Below are 16728 nucleotides of genomic sequence, written 5' to 3'. Positions count from 1 at the left end.
AAACAAGGCAAGGAAGGAGAGAAAAGAAAGAAGTAAAGAAAGATGGGTAGAGGAAAGAAGGAAATGGAAAAACTAAGGAAGGAGAGAAGGGAGGAAATAAAAAGGGAACAAGGAAAGATAAGAAGAAAAAAGTAAAACAGGAAGGTGAGAAAGAAGGAAGAGAAGAAGGTAAAAATAAGGGAAGAGAAAAAATAAGGAACTCAAGAAATGAAGGGAAGGAAAGAAAAAAGGAGCAAAGGTAGAATGAACAGAAAATGAAAAAAGGAAAGAAATATTGGTTTTATTTATCCGGCCGATAACGATATGCTTAAAAATATCAAATATCGTCCGATATCGATCTTAACATTGATATGTAAATTAATCTCCGGTTCAGATTAATTAAAAATGTTTGTTTTTGTGTTTTGTGTGATCCAGACCCTCCATTGTTACCGACCCAGATCCAAAACATCCCAGCAGACCCGATTCCTCCAGAACTGCCTCCTAAAGATTTCCGGAGACGGAAACCGAAGGTGGGAGAGAAGAAGAAGTTTTCAGGAAAATCAAATCAGTTTTTAGATCTGCAAACTTTAAAGTCTAAAGAGCTAAAAACAAAAACAAAAAAAACAACAACTATAAAAGTTAAATCACCGCCTGAAAAAAGACAAACTGAGACAAAATAAGAGTAAACATCTTATTAATGGTTTTTAGGTTCATTCAAACAATAAAATGTTTATAAAATCATGAGGTATGGCGTCGACATCTTTATAATCATAAACTCTGATTTCAATCTGCAATCAGTCAGATTTTGTTTTCTGCATATTATATATATATATATATATATATATATATATATATATATATATATATATATATTGTTTTCAAGTTAAATTTGAAAACACGGAAAGTAAAATAGCATCTTTTTCACAAGTACAAAATCTGCATTTTGTTGTTACATCTATCTTTAAAATCATTTGTTGTTTTTAGCCAACGTTATGAAGGTCCAACAAGCCTCAGTTTGCAGATTGCTAATCTAGATTATGAAATATTAGATCTTATGGTCTCTCCTGCTTCCCAGCTCATCCCGTCAGATTTGTAAGTTTTTTCTCCGTCTTTGTTCCTCAGGATCTCCCAGAATGCCCCAGCCCCGTATTGAAGAAACATCCTGTGAGTTCCTCCTCCATATAAACTTAATAAACTCATTTTAATTTGTTTTAATCTGAGTCGCCTTCTCTCTTTCTGCCTTCAGGTCTATTTTAAAAAGATTTTTCACGGCTGCCCTCTGAAAATAAACTGCTCCACAACCTGGGAAAACCCGACGTCCAAAGGTTCCTTCCTGTCCCGAACCGCCGGCTGTTTTACGTTTTCTCTGCATGTGTCAAACTTAAGGCCCGGGGGCCAAATCTGGCCCTTCAGAGCTTTTTATGTGGCCCTAAATCACATCAATCAATCCCTCCAGTTTATGTGATTGTCCCATCACAGAATTTCAAATTCAATAAAAAAAAACGTTCCTGATCCTGAAGTGGATAAAAGTAAAACATGTCTGGGACTAAGTGATGTTAACTCCCACCTGCAGGTGGCAGTGTTTCTTTTGCTCCACTGCTGGCTGAGCCTCAGTTAATGTCGAGGTGAAGTTCAATTTCAATACAGCCAGAAACTTTTTAAAACGTTTATCGTCACAGAAATGAAAAATGAGCCAAATTTCTTGCATGTAGTTTTAAATTAGCGGCAGACAATCTGTGGTTTTATTGCAAAAAATCACAAAAACAGTTTAATTAAGATCAAATTAAGTTTTAACTAAAGATTAAGATTATTTAATTTGTTAATTAAATTATTTAAAATAATTTATTAAATAATTTTCTTTAATTTTTTTTAAATAAAAACATTTTTATTGTTTTTATTTTTTTAAAATAATAATTTTTGTTCATTTTTGAAAAAATTTAAAACTAATTATGTTAAAAGCTAACATTCTCACTTTTCACACAGTTGAGTTGTGAAAATATATTTCTATATATTTCAACTTACTAAAGTTTTCCACATATATTAAAATGAACAAAATGCGACCAAAAGTTATTTCTAATCATAATAATGCATCAAATTCGCATAGAGCTGTTAGGACAGAATGAGATGCTTTATAAGAGAAGAAAATTATTATAAATTTGTTATAATTTTGAGTTTGAAGCTTTTTATAGACAGAGAAATAAATCTAGCATTAAGAATCTAATTGTAGAAATAAGAAATTTATTGAATTTATTTTGAAAAGAATAAATAAATAATGGTTATTAAATAAGTACTAATGCAATATTTTTTGGATTGAAAACAGTTATGAAATTAAAGATGGACTCTCCAATGTAGACAGATGTTCAACATTATTTAATTTTAATCAGTCCTTACCGAATGCAGACACAGCTATTTATTTTAGAAATGCATAAAAATGAGGTGACCTGTTTCCCTTCCTCCTCTTCCTCCTTTTCCTCCTTTTCCTCCTCTTCCTCCTCTTCCTCCTCTTCCTCCTCTTCGTCCTGCAGAGCAGCACCTGATCCTGGGGGCCGAGGAGGGGATCTACACCCTGAACCTCCAGGGCTCCGAGGCGACCATGGAGCTGGTACGCTCTGCCTGAAACTAAACATTTCAACTGAAAGGACAAACGTTTGAACTCGGTGTTTGTTTCCTCTCTTCCAGTTGTTTCCTGGGAAATGCTCCTGGGTTTACACCATTAATAACGTCCTCATGTCTGTGTCAGGTAAATAATCACAGCTGTTCAGTTCGGATCAGTTTGGTTTATTCAGGCTGCAGGAATTTACAACAAGCGTCGACTCCAGACATTTTACACACAAACACATCATTTAAATTCAGTCATACAAACTTACGAATGTTTTCTGCAACAGGTAACAAAGTTATTTCTAATAATTACAACACTTCAAATTTCTCTAGTGCATTTTAAGACGCTCAAAGATACTTTGCAAGACAAAAAAATCAGATAAAATAATTCTAATATTGAGTTTAATGCTTTTTAGCCATCAATGTGAATATTCCTAAATTTTTTGCTCATTTAAACGCTCAAAAGATTGAACTAATAGTATTGATTGTAGTTTTTTATTAAACCTTTCTTCCCCCGTAGAGTAATAAATGTTAAATTAAACGTGATGGCACAAAAAAAAAATCTACTTAGCATCTCAAGCATTCATTTTTCCACCAATTTTTACAAACAGAAATCAAATATTTCAGTTTTCAAGCATAAAAATAAACAAAATTAACGGAAAACAAAGTGAAAATCTCATCTGAAATAAAATATTAATTAGAAATTAGTTCAAACAAAATGGCGAGAAACCCCAAATATAAACAAACTCCCCATTTCAACAAAATTTCATTTATTGTTGATATTTAATCGCTCATTCTGTTGGAAGCGCTTTGCTTCCATCTGGTGGTCAAAGTGAGAACTGCAGGCGGTTCATGGAACAACATTTTAGTAAATAAAATTAACTCTTTGCTAAATTCAATTTATTATATATTAAAATAGACAACATGTAACCCAAATAACCAGTTATTTATGATACATCAAATTTATGTAGAAACTCAAAGATGCTTTAAAAGAGAAAAAAAATTATAATTCTAAATTTATTCTAATTTTGAGTTTGAAGTTTTTTAGAAACTCTGGGCAAAAGTGGAATGGAAATAATAAATGAAGTAAAGAATATTAAGAATCAATATAATTGTACAAACAGTTAATTCAAAATCAAATCAAATATTTTGATTATGAAGCCTCATGTTGCAAAAATCAATATGAAACCTAATGGAACAATGCAGATGCTGCACTTAAAACACTGTAATCAATGTTTTTATAGAATTTGAACATTTTGTTTGAGCAAAAGCAGCATCAATGAAACAATTAATAAACTGGGATTAAAAAGCCTCTGACTCCTTAAGGGTATCTAATTAGCATCATAACTACATTTACACTGATGGGTCAAAAGTTCCCATTTCTAATCTCTAGTTAATTTACAGCAAATGCATAAATAATAACATTGTTTGTAGAATTTAGATTTCAGCTGAACTTTGTGGATTTTGTTCAAGGAAAATTTCTCTAAAACTGATTGTTTTCCAGGTAAATCGTCGCAGCTCCACTCGCACTCACTAAAAGAATTATACGAACAGGCCAGGAAAGACCAGCGGATGGTTCCCTTACCGACTCACAGGCTGCTGTCAAGGTAACGGAGGGCTGTATTTCAGCCGCCATTTTATTTCACAGTGAAAAGATGGAAGAATTCGCCACATTAAAACTGTGTTTTGCTTAGAAAATGTCCGGTGACGAGCAAAATACCGGATACTAAGGGCTGCAAGACCTGCGCCGTCGGTGAGCAGGAAAACCCGAGTCACTGAACGGGATTTTTTATTTTAATCTACAAGCATTTGCAAAGACGGATTTTTGACGTGTTTCAGATGAAAACTCAGAGCGTCTGTGCTGTTTTTGATTTTCCAGGGGGAAACCTGTTCCTCTGCTGCGCTCTGGAATCCAGCGTGGTTCTGCTGCAGTGGTACGAGCCGATGCACAAGTTCATGCTAATCAAGGTACGCGCATTTAAACGCCACAGTTCAGATAAACCACAGGAACTCAGAGGAGATGCGCTAACGAGGGTTAGAAAACTATCAGAAAAGTTTTCTAACAATTATCAAACGGCAATGAACAATTATTTTAATCCATTATTCTAATGATTAATCGGTTATTCTAATGATTAATTCATTACTCTAATGATTAATCGGTTATTCCAATGATTAATTCATTACTCTAATGATTAATCGGTTATTCTAATGATTAATCAGTTATTCTAATGATTAATTGGTTATTTAATGATTAATTGAATCATTTAATAATGATGATTAATCGGTTATTCTAATGATTAATCGGTTATTCTAATGATTAATTGAGTTAAAAAATTGGGTAAAACATGTTTGTGTTTGGATAATCGATGTGTCCCAGAGATGAGGCCTGATTCAGTGAACGCTGTCTCCCTGCCTCGCAGCATTTCGACTTCCCGCTGCCCAGCCCCCTGCGGGTGTTTGAGATGGTGGTGCCGCCGCTGCAGGAGTATCCCATGGTGTGCATCGGCGTGTCGCGCGGCTGCAGCCCCGGCGCTCCAGTCAGCTTGGAATACATCAACCTGAACTCCAACACGTCCTGGTTCTTCAAATCCGGCTCAGGTGAGCTGCCGCTCCCCTCAGGACGTTTCCCAGCAGCCGTTGCGTCGAGTCGCTGACGGCGTTTCTGTCCCCACAGAGAAGCCTTGTCCCGACGTCGTCCAGGTCAACCAGCTGGACGTAAACTCGCTGCTGGTGCTCATGGAGAGTAAGTCCCACGGTTACTGTAATAACACTGACGACATGACAAAACTACATGCTGAAATTATTGATGGCATATCCTTTGTTTTTGTGTCTATGAACCTGATTATCAGCCTTTTTTTCCCCACACAACCAACTTATGTTAATTTATGGCACTCTGTGCTTCAAAATGGTGGCAGCAAACATCAGGATGAAACTCCAGTCAGCCGACTTTCAACAGTAATCAATTATATTTATTGAAAATACTGTCATCTGTTTAGGATTCATTACCAAACTATATGTACATAATCACAATAATTTAACCTTTTTCAATTCTGCACCAAAAAATGAACCTAAGTATATAAAAAACTGAAACTAAACAGAATATTTAGTATTAACTCATAAAAATTAGAAACTGTAAAAGGTCATTCAAACTAACTGAAGCAGATCTGATGTGAAAATTATCTGCATGATTTTCTGCTTATTATTATTGTCCTTCTGTCAAATAAATTAGCTTTTTTTAAGCTTAAATATAAACAAACACTCAGCAAATTTTCCAGTCAGTCGTATTCAGTTAAATTTATGGTAAAGGTAGTAAATTTCCCAAGGTCTAGTTAAAGTCTCTTGCGCCTACACTCTACAACAAATATGAAGTCGGCCATCTTGGATTGTAGCTAACCTTTCTCAGTATTTTCTTCATTTTCTTTTTTCATTCTCTCTTTTTGTTTTTTATTGTCAGATACTTTCCTTTAATAGTTTTTCTTAAATGTTTCTATTTTTTTCTGTTTTATTTTAAATTATTTTTTCTATTTTTTTTCTTTCTTCTCCTTTCTTACTTTATTTTCTTTTCTGTATTTTTTCAGTTTTTTTATTTAATCAGTTTTTTCCTGTTTTTCTATTTTTTAAATTTGGATTTTTCCTTTATTTTTTGTTTCAATTTTCTGATATTTTATAATTTGTTCTTTTTTTCTTATTTTTTCTTTATATTTTATACATTTTTCTTTTCCACTGTATAATTTGTTCTGTTCATTTTCATTCTTCTGTATTTTTCTCCTCCTCTTTCGTCTGCGCTCTGCTTTCAGATCCTTGGTTTTCGCCTCTTTTTAACTCGGGTTTTTCCTGCAGGGTCGGTTCAAGTCGTCAACCTGGACGGAGAGCTGAAGACGAACCGACATCCTCAGGAAACCGTTTTCTCTCATGACGTTGAATCTATAGGTGAGAAAAGCCATCAATCAGCTGATAGACACTGAACAGTTAACTATTATTACTCTCACTGAAAGGCCAAAATACTTCCTGAAGGAGTTTAGAAACCATGCAGCTGTTCTAAACTCCTTCATTCTGAATACATACACATATTAAAGGTACATTTTTGTCTCCAGTGTATTTTGAAGACACACTGCTGGCTGTTTGGCGTCACGGCTGGCAGAGGAGAACGAAAAGTTTCTCTGAGGTTCTGGACGAAATGACGGATCACAGGAAGATCTACAGGATAGTGAAGTCAGACAGGTGAGTCGTTCACCTGCTGCGCTCTCACATTGTGAGGGACGGCGGCCATGTTGGTTTCTGTTTCTGTCAATAATAGTCGAGTTTTCTTTCTTGATAAATTTGCAGAAAGTTCTACACTTTGGGGTTTTTCTGTCCAGACGCTGAGAAATAATTTGAACTTTATTTATTTAGATTTTTAAAAGGGTCTGAATACTTTCTGTACCCACTGAGCATTTCTACATAGTTACTCTGTTGTGCTATGAAATGACTCTGTGCGCCTGGAAACACATAATATCTCCCCTACAAGCAGCATTTCATCTGTTTCTTTAATTATTGTTTTTAGTATCGTTCTCATTCGATACTAAATATTTATTGACGAAAAAGAAAAACACTCGATATTCCAGGGTATCTTTATGTTTCAAGTTCAGAGTTCATATTGGTGCTTGATTCCCTGAATTTTGGGTTTTCAGGGTTTGGAAAGTGCTTGATTTCTGAATAAAGTCCTTGAAAGTTCCTGATATTCAAACTGCTCAGTTTTGTATTAAAGTGCAATTCTTGATGTTGGATTAAAAGCCTAAATTTGGGTAAAATTACTTGTTTGAAACCAAATATTTTCATGCACCAATAAATAGACAGTTTTTCTCACCGTCTAGTTAAATCAGAATAAACTTTTCTTATTTTAGGACAGAATCACAAAATGTTGTTTTATTTTCTAAATGCCAGAAAATTTAGCAAGAACTCTTTTTTTTGTTTGTTTTTGTGACAATTTAGTATCTTGTCTTTCTTTGCTCTTGAAATAAAGGTTGTCTTCCATTCCATATCTTTTGCAACATTATTGAAATTGGCAAACATAAACATTGTGTTACATTTGTTTACCCAGAATACTTTCACAAGACTGTTAATAATAAATTATCACATGATAGTGAGTTGAAACTGTGTTTTTTTTTATCATTTTGTAAAGTGTTTTTTGTAGAGTGAAGCATGTTAGCTAGTTTAAATGATTTAAATGTGTTTTGTCCAGCAGGATGGTGGTTCTGGAGACGCATCAGGTCGAGGACCAGCTCGGACTCTCCAACCTTTACCTCCTGGAAGTTGCCGAGAACTACGTCCTGCTGCCCTGACGCTGCGCCGCGACAACTTCCTGTTTCCCAGAAACCAGCTGGAAACGAAAAACAGACAAAAAAACAGCAGGCAGAACATTTGTTGAACATTTGCTGCGACTGTATCTTATGCGGAGGCAGAGGACGACGTGACGACACGCAGAGGCGGTTGGTCTGCAGCTCTTCTGCCTCGGTCAGAGGGAGCCTGCTCTCTATTTATGCTCTTTTCCGCTCTGGAGACACCAGAGAACTGAGAAAACCCTGAAAATGAGTGAAGAAGGTCCCACTGCAGCCTCCTTGCTGCACAGTTATTGACCGCAGCCTGCAGGGACTGACAAAATGGCTTCCGTACATTTCCACAAACAAGCTGCTGAGCTGCGTTGTGTGACCTGAGCTTGTGTGTCAGTGTTGCATCGTGTGTGTGTTACTGCCGTTACACTCTAATAAAGATAAATAATACAACAAGAGGCTGGATGAGTGTCATTTTAAGGGATGGGAGAGGAGCCGTATGGAGCTAAATTGGGGCCAAAATATTAGTTAAAAAAAAATTAAAACCCGTGAATCTGAAAAGTAGTTTTGAACTTTTTTCTGTTTAAATTTTTTGAGTTTAAAATATTTTTTTCAGTTTAAAGACTGTTCATTTTCATTTTTTTGTTTCAAATTTTACAGCTCCAATTTAGCAGTAATTGATAAATTGTTCTTACTCTAAAATTTTGATCATTTTCTAGCAAATTTTCAAGTTTTAAAACTCAGAAATTGCCATTTTTTCTAGAAAACCTAAAACCTATGATATGAATCTAAAATCCTGCCATTTTTTTTACTTCTCAAAGTTTTTTTCTCAATTTTTTCAGAGTAAAAATATTTTTTTCTAGAAAAGTTTTAGATTGTTGGATCTCACAAATTTCAATATTTTCTGTAGAAATTTTTGGAGATTGATCTCAAAATTTACGAGTTTTTTTCCAGAAAATTTTTAAACTTTTTAACTATAAAAATTCTTGAGTTCTTCTAGAAAACTTTTGAGACTAATAAAAAAAATGGAAAATTTTTCTCAGATGATTCATGTTATTTTTTTCTTTCAAAATGAGCTTTTCACATGTTCATGTTTTCATGAACATTTCAGATTTTTGGCTGATGTTTGCTCTTGTCCATCCTCAGCCCTCACGCGCTGCGGCTTTTGTTGTTTTATTGTTTTCCATGTGTTTTAATTGGACCGCCGGTTTCCCAGCTGCTCCGGTTCGGTGCCGCGGGCTGACCCAGCCCGGATGTCTCGTCTCTTCCCGCCCTCCCTCGGACCTCCGACGCAGCGCCAGGCCGACCCGCAGCAGCAGCAGCAGTTGACCCACCGCGCCTCACGCACTCCACGCACACTGGAAGCCGGCGGGAGGATGCTGCCGCTCGCTCCCGCGCAGAGCAGCTTCCTCCGCGGGGTTCGGCTGCAGGCGGCGGCGGCGCGGCTGTAGGATGCACCGGACCGGACCTGGCGTGCTGGAGCGGGCCCGGCTGAGCTCGGCTGCTGCTCTCTTCCATCCCCATCTGTCCTGATTCGGTTCTCCTGTTTTTCCTCCCGTCGCGGTGTTTTTGTTTCCAGGTCAGAACCAGCGTTTCCTGTGCGGCGCTTTGCACTAAACATGGCCGGAGATGGCGGCGCTCTGAAGGATATCAATGAGATTAAATCCCAGTTCCGGACCAGAGAGGGCTTCTACAAGCTGCTCACCCTCTCCGACTCGCAGCAGCGGGGCGGCCTGCCGCGGGGCCCGGCCGCCGGAGCCACGCTGGGGCCCGGCGCAGGACCCGGACCGATCCCCGGCGCAGGGGTCGGGCTGCTGCAGGGGCCCGGGGCCGCCGCAGCCTCGTCCTCCTCCAATGCGGCGGCCAACTCCTCCCCGGCGGGCTTCCTGCCGCCTGTCCGGGTCTCCATGGTGAAGCTGCAGCCCGAAGACCCGAGCGAGGAGTCGGAGCGGGTCTGCTTCAACATCGGCAGGGAGCTGTATTTCTACACCTACACCAACATCAAGAAGGTGAGCCCAGCTTTAGCACAGCCTGCTAACCTGGATGAGGGGCCAAAATGGATGCAGAGTCCGAGGGCCCCGGTGATGCTGCAGGAGGATCCAGCGGAAATCCTCACTGCTGCGTTTAAATGAACCATAATCACCATAACAGAACATCGAAAATCCAGTTTCTTAAGGGAAACACTCAACCTCCGAAAGGAGGAGGATATTTACATCCATCTATCTTTGTATTTGGGAAAACTGTAATAGAAACACTTCCAGATCACCATCCAGATCTTACTACTGGGAGAAACGACAAAGAAGACGACAGGAAGTAGGAGGATGATGGTTTGTTTTTGTTTTTTGGTGCAGCTGAGCTCTCACAAACTGCATGTCCATTAATGTAAAATTGAGCAAATTTACATGAAGAAAATTCCTTTGCTGAATTGAAACATTTAAAAACAAAATTGTGTTGTTTGAATAAAAGCCTTTAATGCTGTAGGATCAGATGGTTTTTGAATAGAAAGTGCAACAGAAATAATTTTTTCCACATCAGATGAGTCATGGGATCAACAGCCAGATGTTACTACTGAGTCATGGGATCAACAGCCAGATGTTACTACTGGCGAAAACAACAAAGAAGAAGACAGGAAGTGGTAGGAGATAAATCAGTAGTTCAACCATGGCACTCATAACCTATCAGCCAATCAAAGGATGATTATTTAGGTGAGAAAGCAACAAGCCCCGCCTACTTGTGAGCGGCTGCCGTCATCATCCTGCTACTTTCTGTCTTCTTCATCATTTCTGCCAGTGGTAACATCTGGCGGTTTAAATAACTTTCCACTGCAGTTTTGTAAAATACATCCATTTTGATACTGATAAATTGTCCCAGAAGTTATCGCAATAAATGATATCTTTATTTTTATAATGGTAATAATGCAAGAACATGGTCTGACTGACCAATAAACTTAACATTTTTAATGATCATTTCACACTGGAAAACATTTTAAATATCTAAAATAAATGAGTAAAACAACAAATGAAATGAATTCTGAAGTCTCAGTAAAATAAGGTTTATTGAGTCCAAAGCAGAAAGCTGAAGATTTTTATCATCCAGTTTTTGGTAGGAAGAGGAAAACGATTCGTCATGAAAGTCATGTGATTAATTATTAATTACTGCACCAGGTCTCCTCATCCTACAACAAGAAGCTTTGCTGCTTTTTCTTCTTCCTATGAAGCTCAGTTATTTCCTGGGTTCTGTGCTCAGTGGCTTTGCAGCCGCTGTGGACCAGGAGTTTCTCCTCAGTGACCTTTCTGCCCTGCAGGCCGTGGACCTCAGTAAACCCATAGACAAGAGGATCTACAAGGGGACCCAGCCGACGTGCCACGACTTCAACCAGTACTCGGCCACGGCGGAGAGCGTGGCGCTCATCGTGGGCTTCTCCGCTGGCCAGGTCCAGTACCTCGACCCCATCAAGAAGGAAACCAGTAAGCTCTTCAACGAGGAGGTACGACTTCTGACATTCATCCAGTTTGAGGGGAAGTTCAGCTCCACTGGCTGATTATTTCACTCATGATATTTTCCCATGTCTTCAGTGAAATGTTCTGCTAGTAGAACTAAACCTGTTTCATTTACTGGATGTCACTTCATGACAACATTTATAAAAACTCCTTCCTGTTCATCAGTGTCACATCTTAAATGCACAGCATAAGTCACATACTTTTCATTGTGTAATCGGTGTGTTTTTCTAATTGTTATAACAAACCAACTTTGTGGGATTTCCTTCTCGTCCTCAAGAGGCTGATCGACAAATCCAAGGTGACGTGTCTAAAATGGCTGCCCAAGTCGGAGAACCTGTTCCTGGCCTCCCACGCCAGCGGTCACCTCTACCTGTACAACGTGGATCATCCGTGTGGAACCACGGCTCCGCAGTACTCGCTGCTGCGGCAGGGCGAGGGCTTCGCCGTCTACGCCTGCAAGAGCAAGACGCCGCGCAACCCCCTGCTGCGGTGGGCGGTGGGCGAGGGCGGCCTGAACGAGTTCGCCTTCTCGCCGGACGGCGTTCACGTGGCGTGCGTGGGTCAGGACGGCTGCCTGCGCGTCTTCCACTTCGACTCCATGGAGCTGCAGGGTGTGATGAAGAGCTACTTCGGCGGGCTGCTCTGCGTTTCCTGGAGCCCCGACGGGAAGTACCTGGCCACCGGCGGCGAGGACGACCTGGTGACCGTCTGGTCGTTCGCCGAGAGCCGAGTGGTGGCGCGCGGCCACGGCCACAAGTCGTGGGTCAACGTGGTGGCGTTCGACCCCTTCACCACTTCGCTGGAGGACGACGAGCCGATGGAGCTCAGCGGCAGCGAGGAAGACCTCCACCAGGGGGCGCAGAATAACTCCACGCATTTCGGCCGGGTGCGGACGAGCAGCACGCTGTCGCGGCTCTCGCGCCACAGCTCGAAAGGCGGCGGCTCGCCGTCCGTCACGTACCGCTTCGGCTCGGTGGGTCAGGACACGCAGTTCTGTCTGTGGGACCTGACGGACGACGTGCTGTACCCCCGCCTGCCCCTGTCCCGCGCCTTCACCAACACCTTCGGCCCCTCGCTGCCAAACTCCGGCAGCAGCGGGGTCAACAGCAGCTCTGGCGGCGGCGGCATCGGCGGCGTGGAGGGGCACCATCACCCGCCGGGCGCCAACACCGGCAGCGCCAACCCGCCTGCGCTCCCCCTGCTGCTGCCCCGCTCCCTGTCCCGCTCAAACTCCCTGCCCCACCCGGCGGTGGCGAACGCCTCCAAGGGTCCGGGCGCCTCCGAGGGCGGCGGAGGTGTGAGCGCAGGAGGGGGCGGCGGCGGCGGGGGCAACAGCGCCCCCTTCAGCATCGGCCGCTTCGCCACGTTGTCCCTGCAGGAGCGCAAGTCGGACAAGTCCGGGAGCGGCAGCGTGGAGAAGGAGCACAAGCGCTACCACAGCCTGGGCAACATCAGCAAGAGCAACGACAAGATCAACGTCGCCCCCCGCAGCAACCGGCTGGACGGCGCCAAGGTGCTGGGCACGACGCTCTGCCCCCGCATGCACGAAGTACCGCTGCTGGAGCCGCTGGTCTGCAAGAAGATCGCACACGAGAGGCTGACCGTCCTGGTGTTCATGGACGACTGCATCATCACAGCCTGCCAGGAGGGCCTGATCTGCACCTGGGCGCGGCCGGGCAAGACGGTACGTCTCCACCGAGGCTCTGCAGCCAAACTGCAGCCAAACGCTGCAGCCAAACGCTGCAGCCAAACGCTGCAGCCAAACTGCAGCCAAACGCTGCAGTTTAAGGTTCCTGCTGAGCTGTGAGGTCAAAGTTCAGAGGTCAACAGCTGGAAATGTTCCCGTGAGGAACAGAACAAAGCATTAGATACAAACAACTGGAGTAAATTTACATCAAAATCATTTCTATGCTCAAAAATGTTCTAGAAAAACCTTAAAGTTTCTGAGCTTCAAAAGTTGTGAAAGTTGCTGGAAAAATCTGAAATTTTGAGACTGAATTAGAAATTTTATAGGAAAAAACAAATAAAAACATTCAACTTTGAAACTCAAAAACATTTTTTTAGCTCAACCTCAAAATGTTATTTTTTTTAAAAAGAAAATGTTCAATTTTCTTGTCTTTTTCTCAAATATTTCTGAGATTAATTTCAGTTTTGTATTTTTTTCTAGCAAATTTTTGACTTTCCAACTCTTTCTTCTTTTTTTTGTAGAAAATTTCAATAAGTTAAAGAAAATTCAGATTTTTGACTAGAAATGTTTTGACTTTTCAAACTGAAGATGTTTCAAAGTGTTTTCTATAAAATGTCTCCCTGGATGTCAGGAACCTGCTGCAGTTTAAGCAGGAATTAAAGAAGAAGGAAGAATAAAAGTTTAGAGCTTCATTGATGTCAGATCTGCAGCTGATTCTGTTTTCCTCTCTTGTTCAGAACCTGGCAGCGCAGAACGGGAACTCTCCGAGCGGAACGGTGGTATAGCTGGAGGACAAGCTTTGCACTCGTCCCTCAGTTTCAGTTCTCTGTTCCTCTTCTTGAACCTCCTTTTGGGGCCAACGACCAGAACCGAACCCTCAGTGTCTCTGGTCGCTGAAACTCTGAGGTGGAAATTGACTCTGACCCTCCTGGACTTTCACTGGAGGAAAATCTCATATTTATTTCCATTTTATGCAAAACTTACAAGTCGGTATTAGAGAACCGCGGTTATGCAGGACAGTTTTGAGCTGGTGGTATCTTACCTGCAGCAGACGGGAGTCAGATTTCAGGTGAAAACTCTGAGAACAGGAAATTTGACTGAAATCCTTTAAAATGCCCAAATTTATGTTTTAAATGTGCTTAAAACTTTAACTTTTTACTTTAAGTTCAATCTGTAGAAGCCATTTGTTATTACCAAGATTTCCCCTGATTGTCCAAACACAGATCACCCTGACTGCTTCCTGCTGCTGGTTAGATACTGACTGCTAACACAGATGCCAGAAAAAGAAAGTACACCCTCTTTAACTATTTAAATCCAACCTCAGGGGAGAAACATATCAGGTGCAACACAGTCGTTACTTATTACACAAAAACAAATCCTAAATATACAATCTGAGTGATGAAAAAGTAAATACACCCTTCGTTTACCGGAGTTTCAGCTGCAGTTTAAAAATAACAATTTAAAGAATTCTGCTATTGCAATTTAGGATCCAAAATGTTTATTTTCTTATTTGCATTTTTATGTTTTTCTGACATTGTATAAAATAATCTTTGGCGGTTCATAAAAAATCTGCAGAATGTGCCAATTTTTTAATCTAATTAATGGTCAAAATAATTTTTATTTATAGTAATTGTTAGTTTCAGCTGAAGTTAAATGGAATAATGTTGAATCTGAAGCATGGTGGAGGAGGAGTGATGCTCTGGGCTCCAGGTCTGCTGGAACAAATCTCAAAAGTTTCTCTGCTGTGATCGGATGAAGTTAGGTCAAGGGGTGTACTTAGTTTTTCCACAGTTTTTCTGTGTTATTCTGCTCTCAGATTAAGTTTGGACGTTCTCCCGGTGAAACCGAGCGTTCTCTCTGAGAAGCAAAACAAAAATCTGGAGAGTTCAAAATGGGTGTACTTTCTTTTTTCTTCATGTTTTCAATGAGAAACAGTTACAAAGTGACTCTCAGATCATGTGTTTTGTCTGGGTTTTATACTTTCCTCCTCCATCTTTGTGTCTGGTTGAGCGTTTCTCGGTTTGGTTGAGCTGGATCCACACGCTGCAGCGTTCAGGACGAATTCTCCGCCTTCTTTCTGCTCCTCTTCCTCAGCAAAGCCTCGGTTTCATCGTGCAGCAAAGCCACGGCCGTTTGCTTTATTTGTTTTTGCCACAGGACTGCGTAGTAATTTATACTGTAAATATTAAAAGCTCTATAAACGCAAACGGGAGAAAATGACTCTGCAGCGACAGAGGAGGGAAAAAAAACGAAGATTATTAATATATGAAGAAGCTTCTATTGTATAAAAACTGTCTTCTGTTTAGGGAGCCTGAAAATGTCACTGTGTTTTTATTTGGTGTTTTTGTCAGAGCGGTCCTGGTTCATCCTGCACACACACACACACACACACACACACACACACACACACACACACACACACACACACACACACACACACACACACACACACACACACACACACACACACACACACACACACACACGAGCCCGTCACGGTGTAGCATCACTGTCACCTGATCTGCCTCTTGCAACATTTTGCACATCCAATAAATCCACAGTGCACGGCTGCGAGCGTCGGAAACAGAAACCTTTAAATCTGAATCACTTCTGTTTGAATTTAAGGTGCAGGTTAGAAGCCTTAAAGGGAGCCGGCCAGAGTTATAAGCAAAATATGCCACAGCTTAGCAGCGCCACACTGAAAAAACACAAAATATTTCCAACTATTTTTGCTTTAGTTTCTAGAGCAAATTTCTTAAATAAGATAAAACTTACAAGTAACTTTTCAGCAACTTATAGTGGTCAGTTATTGCTTAAAGTTGCTAGTTGTAACTTCTATTTTTAAAATGTTTTGATTTTTACATTTTTGTTAAAACGTTCACCGTCAGTTTATGAGACATAATTTGTGAAAAAAATATTTTCTCCCAGTTCTTGCAAGAAACAACCAATCAGAGTCAGGAGGCGGGTCTTAGCGTTGTCAATCAAGCTTTTATGCGTCTCTGCTACCCTGAACAAGCAGATTGTGTTGTCAATGCTAATGCTAGTTAGTATAGCCACTGATGACACCAGATAAATAAGTTTCTTTTAATAGTAAATTGTTTCTCTGCCTTTAGCACATTTAGCAATGACTACATGAGGTTGATTGACAGCGCTAAGATCCTCCTCCTCGCTCTGATTGGTTGTTTTTGGTGGTTTTCTTCAGACACCAATAGCATCTCGGAGGAGGAGGTCGACCTTTCCACAAATTATCTGCCTGATAACAACCTGTTACAACATGGTGACAGTTTTAGAAAATATGTAAAAAATATGAAATTTTTGTAAAATTTACACACTGCAGCTTTAATATTGATGAAAATATTAAAGTTTATTGTTGAGCAGGCAAAATTAAAAATTGACTAAATAAATTACAGTAGGCTAATTTATGTTTTTAAATCAGTGCATTTTGCAAGTTTGTAAGTTAGCTTTGTCTTATTTCTGGTGAAGGAAGCTGTTCACTGTAAAAACTACAACAAAATACTTGGTAAGATTTTGTGTTATTGCATTGTTTGACCACCAGGGGGCAACCAGGAGCACTTGAATCAGTGCTCCTGGAATTTGGGAAAATAAAACATGAAATTTGCAGACATATTTATATTTTCAGACTTTTATTCCTTTG

The 16728-nt window shown here is 40.5% G+C and overlaps 2 protein-coding genes across 4 annotated transcripts in view; both read left to right on the top strand.

Annotated features, from left to right (window-relative positions):
* The window catches only part of LOC129359246 (mitogen-activated protein kinase kinase kinase kinase 5), a 37844-nt gene extending 29502 nt beyond the window's left edge, over nt 1-8342 (top strand). For 2 of the 3 annotated variants that reach the window (XM_055028734.1, XM_055028736.1), the window contains exons 20-32: nt 415-509; nt 1102-1143; nt 1226-1304; nt 2505-2581; nt 2659-2719; nt 4082-4184; nt 4272-4330; nt 4457-4545; nt 4998-5175; nt 5252-5320; nt 6418-6507; nt 6672-6798; nt 7799-8342. In XM_055028734.1, coding sequence (XP_054884709.1) covers nt 415-509; nt 1102-1143; nt 1226-1304; nt 2505-2581; nt 2659-2719; nt 4082-4184; nt 4272-4330; nt 4457-4545; nt 4998-5175; nt 5252-5320; nt 6418-6507; nt 6672-6798; nt 7799-7898 — 1169 coding nt within the window. In that variant the 3' untranslated portion in view covers nt 7899-8342. The remainder of the gene's footprint in view (nt 1-414; nt 510-1101; nt 1144-1225; nt 1305-2504; nt 2582-2658; nt 2720-4081; nt 4185-4271; nt 4331-4456; nt 4546-4997; nt 5176-5251; nt 5321-6417; nt 6508-6671; nt 6799-7798) is intronic. The other variant, XM_055028735.1, reaches the window with a different exon arrangement.
* A 739-nt stretch (nt 8343-9081) lies between these two features.
* Nucleotides 9082-16700, top strand: zmp:0000000529 (WD repeat-containing protein 20). The gene is made up of 4 exons (XM_055027971.1): nt 9082-9895; nt 11191-11373; nt 11664-13070; nt 13811-16700. Exons 1-4 carry the CDS (start codon nt 9506-9508, stop codon nt 13856-13858), a joined length of 2028 nt encoding a protein of 675 aa, XP_054883946.1. The 5' UTR covers nt 9082-9505; the 3' UTR covers nt 13859-16700.
* Nucleotides 16701-16728: the final 28 nt, after the last annotated feature.

The sequence above is a fragment of the Poeciliopsis prolifica genome, unplaced genomic scaffold (genome assembly GCF_027474105.1).
Source record: "Poeciliopsis prolifica strain line A6 unplaced genomic scaffold, Auburn_PproV2 SCAFFOLD004, whole genome shotgun sequence".
NCBI lineage: Eukaryota > Metazoa > Chordata > Actinopteri > Cyprinodontiformes > Poeciliidae > Poeciliopsis > Poeciliopsis prolifica.
Note: the sequence above shows the minus strand (reverse complement) of the source record. Positions and strands in the feature narration are given on the sequence as shown.